Source organism: Eimeria mitis, genomic scaffold (genome assembly GCF_000499745.2).
Source record: "Eimeria mitis Houghton genomic scaffold, Emh_scaff9399, whole genome shotgun sequence".
Taxonomy (NCBI): Eukaryota; Apicomplexa; class Conoidasida; order Eucoccidiorida; family Eimeriidae; genus Eimeria; species Eimeria mitis.
Genome location: NW_013576924.1, coordinates 1 through 1,009, shown reverse-complemented (window position 1 = coordinate 1,009; position 1,009 = coordinate 1). Strand labels below are relative to the sequence as shown.

The 1,009-nt window shown below is 54.7% G+C and overlaps 1 protein-coding gene across 1 annotated transcript in view; it reads right to left on the bottom strand.

Moving 5' to 3' along the window:
* Positions 1–418, bottom strand: part of EMH_0097080 (uncharacterized protein) — a gene marked incomplete at both ends in the record, with an annotated part of 1,002 nt that extends 584 nt beyond the window's left edge. The window contains one exon of the mRNA XM_013502489.1: positions 3–418. Coding sequence (XP_013357943.1) covers positions 3–418 — 416 coding nt within the window. The remainder of the gene's footprint in view (positions 1–2) is intronic.
* Between the last annotated feature and the right edge of the window lie 591 nt (positions 419–1,009).

Here is a 1,009-nt window from a genome sequence, read left to right as displayed (position 1 = left end):
GCGTGCCTGTTGCGAGATTTTTCGCAAAGCAGGTGCCGCCGGCGCATACACCCCGGAGATGCAGTGTAGACCCATCAACAACAGCTCCCTTATCGAGTAACAAGAAGTCTGCTCGAGCTAGATCGTCAAGAGCAGACGGAGATATGAGCTGTCCGAACACCGTAGAGGAGCAGCAGCCCTCGTCATACGAAGTACAGTTCTGCTGCTGCTGTTCTCGTTGCTCGGTTTCGTTGTCTCTATGCTTCCATTCCTGCCGTATCCTTGCGCTACCTCCACACCGGTCCCGCAGTAAACCTTGAGGGTGCGATAGGTTCTCCTTTCGCCGGAGCTTCACAATATCTAGTGCGAAGCTCAGAGCCACTGGTCCACATGACAAGAGGAAAAGCCACTGAGAAAGCTGCGTCTTACACTGCGGCATATCGAACGTCCAGCCCTGCCGAGTACCAACCAGACCTTTCAGCAGAAACAACGCCTGACACGAACACAAGCAAACAGCACTCACTCTATCCAGCAGACATCAGCAGAGTAAAATCCCCACAAAGCACACGCGGGGCCCTCGGTGGGTTTCAGTAAGAGCAATGCTTCAGTTCATATATTTTGCTGAGCAGGAGGAAACGAGTTGCTTTTGCTTATACAAAAGTAAAAGTCTATCTGAATGTCAGGTGCCGTGCACCCCATGCACAGCGAACACTCACTACGCCGAGCAGCAATGTTATCACCGCAGACACGCCCACAACGACCCTGCATGCAGAGTCGAGTTCTCTATTCCCCTGCTTGCAGCTTCTGCGAGACTGATAGAACGCAACATCCTCAGCAGCATGCAGGACCAGGCCATCGATCCACTCAGTCCACCGCAGTATGCTCCCTGCAGCCAGCCCCCACAACACACGCAGCAGGCACCTGAGGCTGCAGAGGTTCCGTGCACTGCAAGAGTACGGAGGAGAGCACGCAACCCCAGCAGACTGCTGCTGCGCAGCTACCTCTGCCTGCGTCCGCTTCTTCTGCGCCT